The following is a 5,000-nucleotide window of genomic DNA, read 5'->3' on the forward strand; positions in this document are numbered from 1 at the left end:
CCCCCAGTTTGACATGAGTCTACAGACCTCTATTCAATGTAATTTATATCTCTGGGACACCAATTTACAGTATATTGTAAAATCAATGTCAATTTTACTCTGAGAGTGTACAAATGGAACCAAATGGACCCCATTTGTACACTCTCAGAGTTACAGACCCATAAGGGTCCATTTGGTCCCTCTGGAACTCCCCAAGGACCCCTGGGGGTCCCCGGACCTTTCAAAAAGTTGTTTATTTAAAGACCTTTTAAGCCTCGTACGAAGCCAACTGGAGTCGTGAGAAATCATGACTACAAACAAACTAATTAGAAAGAAGAAGAAAACGGCAGGTTACAACACTTTTCTTTGTTGTTTTTCTTCTTCTTTGTAATTATGTGTTCAGCCCCAAAATATTGTGTTTTGTTGTCATGATGTGACTTTTTGAAAAGCCTATGGCGGGGTTCCCCAATAGACGGCCCGCGGGCCATTTGCGGCCCGTGGAGCGCCCCCTTGTGGCCCCCTTTTTTAAAGCGGAGTCGGCCCCCAGCCTGGTATAGGGGAGAGCCGCCACGGTTGTAACGCGTCATGGTTGTAACATTATTATGCACTCTTGATTGGTCAACGCCATCATGACGCCATCGTGTCAGTATGTGTACAGCAACGTACTCTATACGTGCCCAGGAAGTTTGAAGTGTTTACTTGACATGTTCCGTGTCAAGGACCCCCACATTGACAATAATTAGCCCCGTGGACCCCCATTTGAAAAATACATGCCAGGGACCCCCATAAGAGAAGATTTGTACCGCTCTAGCAGTGATCCTCAACCCGTTTAATTTCAAGGACCCCCAGTTTGACATGCATTAGTCTACGGACCCCCCGTTTAATGCCCTTTCTATCTCTGGGACCCCCAATTTATATTGTAAAATCAATGCTAATGTAACTCTGAGAGTGTACGAATGGAATCCATTTGTACACTCTCAGAGTTACAGACCCATTTAAGGGTCCATTTGGTTCCAAACTATATCATTTAGCTGGGGACCCCCTGGAACTCCGTCAAGGACCCCTGGGGGTCTCCGGACCCCCAGGGTATTTAGCACTGAAAATCATTTAACCCATTTTGGTCTTAGCATCATGTCGTGCTTTAGCTATTTAAAAATAGCAGATCTACAAGCTCATAGCGCGCCACCGAGTGGCGCGCTACGAGCTTGTAGATATGCTATTTTTGAAAAATCGAAGAGCGACTGACATAGAAGACATTTTTTTAGAATCTGATCTCAGGTCAGAATGAAAACTGTCAGGATGTATAGAAGACATTTTTTTTAGAATCTGATCTCAGGTCAGAATGAAAACTGTCAGGATGTATAGAAGACATTTTTTAGAATCTTATCTCAGGTCAGAATGGGTTGAAAACGTTTAGATTGTGCATTAAATAATCCTCAGGGACGTTCCTGTCGTTCTTCCGGCCCCGCCCGGCCGTGGGACGGTACGTGCCCCAGTGCGACGGCCACGGGGCGTACACGCCCACCCAGTGTCACCACGGCGCGGGGCAGTGCTGGTGTGTCGACGCCAGCGGACGGGAGGTCCCCGGGACCCGGCAGACGGGAGGAGGACCTCTGTGTGAGTCAATACACTGATATTACTACTATATGACCGGAGGAGGACCTCTGTGTGAGTCAATACACTGATATTACTACTATATGACCTCTGTGTGAGTCAATACACTGATATTACTACTATATGACCTCTGTGTGAGTCAATACACTGATATTACTACTATATGACCTCTGTGTGAGTCAATACACTGATATTACTACTATATGACCGGAGGGAAACCTCTGTGTGAGTCAATACACTGATATTACTACTATATGACCCGGAGGACGACCTCTGTGTGAGTCAATACACTGATATTAGACCTCTGTGTGAGTCAATACACTGATATTAGACCTCTGTGTGAGTCAATACACTGATATTAGACCTCTGTGTGAGTCAATACACTGATATTACTACTATATGACCTCTGTGTGAGTCAATACACTGATATTACTACTATATAGAGGAAGAGCTCTGTGTGAGTCAATACACTGATATTACTACTATATGACCTCTGTGTGAGTCAATACACTGATATTACTACTATATGTACTAATTCATTATTATAGATATTACTACTATATATGTACTAATTCAATTAAATTCAATTCGTTAGTAGCGATTCAAGGCATTAGTTAGTAGCCTTACTTGCGCGCTCTGCTTGCGCACAAGTAGGCCATGTACTGTATGGCCTACTCTGTGTGCAAGGTGCAAGTTGGAACCTCGACAGAGTCCATTTCTAGTTATCAATCAATCAATCAAATCAATCAATCAATCGCAATAGATCTGCTGTTTTGAAAGGTTCCATCTACAACGGCATGCCCAGATTCTGGACACCAGTTTTAAAAAGAGTTTTTTTTTTTTAAAGGCATCGACCACGGAGTGGCCCCTCCCGCTGTAGGCCCCACCCCTAGGCCTGACGTCAGCCCCGTTGCCGCGGGAACGCACCTGCTATTCGCCCAGAGCGGGAAGATCGAACACCTGCCATTGGACGGAAATCACATGATGAAAGACCAGGCCACGCCCCTGCTGCATGTTCCTGTGAGTTACACTTTAAAGACGTAGTGAAATGAAAAATACGTTTTTCATACTTTTAAACCATATCTGTGGTCATCATTATGGGCATACCTACATGATGTTTTTTACCTACCCGATGTTCTTACCTCTTAACATGTTCTAAACATGTTCTAAACATGTTCTTAACATGTTCTAAACATGTTCTAAACAGGACAGGGTGGTGATAGCCGTGGCCTATGACTGCGTTGATCACATGGTCTACTGGACTGACATCACCGGGCCGGCCATCAGCAGAGCCCGTATGGACGGCGGTGACGCCGCCCCGGTGGTCACGGCAGGTACTGCGCCCTCCTCACACCGTTCATGTGTGAAGTCATCAATGTACGGCGGCCTTAAAGGGCCACTTCACCCTTTTACAAACAAATCTTATTTTAATGATGTTTGGGAGACAAGAAACACTTTCCTGGCGGTTTTTATGTGGGTAATATTATGTGTTTTTAGATATTTCACTATTTCACTTTTAAATATATATTTTTATCCCACGATTTTGTAACCCATTTTTCACCCCTGTGTCAATCTTCTAATGTGATCCTGGGCTCTACACACCCTCCACCAACCTAGTCCCCATATATGGAGGACAAGGGGAGAGCAACGGACTTGAACTCATGCTTCCTTCATGCCTGAGTGTCCAAGTTGCTCGTAGCGCATGGAAGGAACACGTTATTCCAACCAGTTCTGCATGTTCTCTTCTCAAATGTTTTAAATTCAAGGACCTTCATAAATCAGAGAGTGCAGGCTACAAAATGGAATCCAATGGGCCTGTATAAGGGTCCATTTGATTCCATTTACACCCATAAGGGGCCATTTGGAACCCCCTCAAACCACGGTGGTCCCCGACTCCCCATATGGACCATACACTTTATAGCCCGGTTTCCACTGCCATGGCCTAACAACAAACCTTGGTCCACCGTTTCCACTACATGGAATGTGGCTAAGTGGTGTCAAAGTGGTACTAAATGAGTGCCTAAAAAGTGAGTGAGGGTAACAATTTACTTATAAATTGACAAAAAAGAAAAACTAAGGGAATTTGTTTTTAGTTATAGTTTTGAAAACAGTGGCACAATACAGTTTCAGTTAGTTGTCGTTTATGTATTTATATTCTAGTTTTAATTTCTTTCATTTTTCATTAATTTGTGACCAAATTTACTATATGTGAGGATTTCCGTTTTTGACATATTGGATGTTCAGTTTGACCCACCAGTTTTGGAGATATGGCTTATAGAGTAATGTCTTGCAGAGAAACAGCGAGTTGAGAAAACAGGCTTGAAAGGTTCACTTCTGTGTTCTCTAACATTACACCTAGCTACATGTTGGGGCATTTATTTCATATTTACATGTCTTCTGTGGTCTCTAACATTACACCTAGCTACATGTTGGGGCATTTATTCATTTATTTCATATTTACATGTCTTCTGTGGTCTCTAACATTACACCTAGCTACATGTTTAAGCATTTATTTCATATTTACATGTCTTCTGTGGTCTCTAACATTACACCTAGCTACATGTTTAAGCATTTATTTCATATTGACACTTATTTCAGACATGCTCTAGTATGTGAAGAGTCTGCCTGTGCTATTAACTCATTTAAAAAAAAAAAAAAAAGAAAGCTGGAATTTTTCGCGATGCATGGCAGGCTCTCAGTCAAAAACCTGGTCCCATATGACCCCATTGGTCAACGGTGTCGTCCTGACTCCTCCTCCTCAGACCTGCAGAGTCCAGAGGGCGTGGCCATCGACCACCTGGCCCGCCTCCTCTTCTGGACCGACTCCATGCGCGACACGGTGGAGGTGTCACGGCTGGACGGCAGCCAGCGCCGCGTCCTGTTCAACACCGACCTGGTCAACCCGAGAGCCATCGTCACTGACCCCACCTACGGGTCAGTCACTAGTACTACACACACTACACTACACACCACTACACTCACAACCCCACCTACAGGTCAGTCACTAGTACTACACACACTACACACCACTACACTCACAACTCCACCTACGGGTCAGTCACTAGTACTACACACACACTACACTACACACCACTACACTCACAACCCCACCTACAGGTAAGTCACTAGTACTACACACACTACACACCACTACACTCATAGTCACTACCATAGACTGTAAAAAATATGGACAAAGCATTCTCCGGGTCTAATATTGACGTAAAATGAAGCCTGTCAGTCCTTGAACTGTAAGTCGACATATTTCTAGATCCGTTTGGGCAACGAGGCAGGACTTCCCCCCTTCTTCTTCATTGTTTTTTATTTTGACTCGAGCGTGGGGGGGGGGATCCCGATCATAGACTGTAACGGTAGCCACGCCCCTCAGAACATACGCAACTTTATGGTCA

The 5,000-nt window shown here is 44.3% G+C and overlaps 1 protein-coding gene across 5 annotated transcripts in view; it reads left to right on the forward strand.

Moving 5' to 3' along the window:
- Positions 1 to 5,000, forward strand: part of LOC308313037 (nidogen-1-like) — a 51,559-nt gene that overhangs the window by 41,464 nt on the left and 5,095 nt on the right. For all 5 annotated transcript variants that reach the window (XM_080759902.1, XM_080759905.1, XM_080759903.1 and 2 more), the window contains 4 exons: positions 1,420 to 1,596; positions 2,441 to 2,613; positions 2,801 to 2,927; positions 4,356 to 4,527. In XM_080759902.1, coding sequence (XP_080616028.1) covers positions 1,420 to 1,596; positions 2,441 to 2,613; positions 2,801 to 2,927; positions 4,356 to 4,527 — 649 coding nt within the window. The remainder of the gene's footprint in view (positions 1 to 1,419; positions 1,597 to 2,440; positions 2,614 to 2,800; positions 2,928 to 4,355; positions 4,528 to 5,000) is intronic.

This window comes from Protomyctophum bolini (assembly GCF_963924005.1).
Source record: "Protomyctophum bolini genome assembly, chromosome: 3".
Lineage (NCBI taxonomy): Eukaryota > Metazoa > Chordata > Actinopteri > Myctophiformes > Myctophidae > Protomyctophum > Protomyctophum bolini.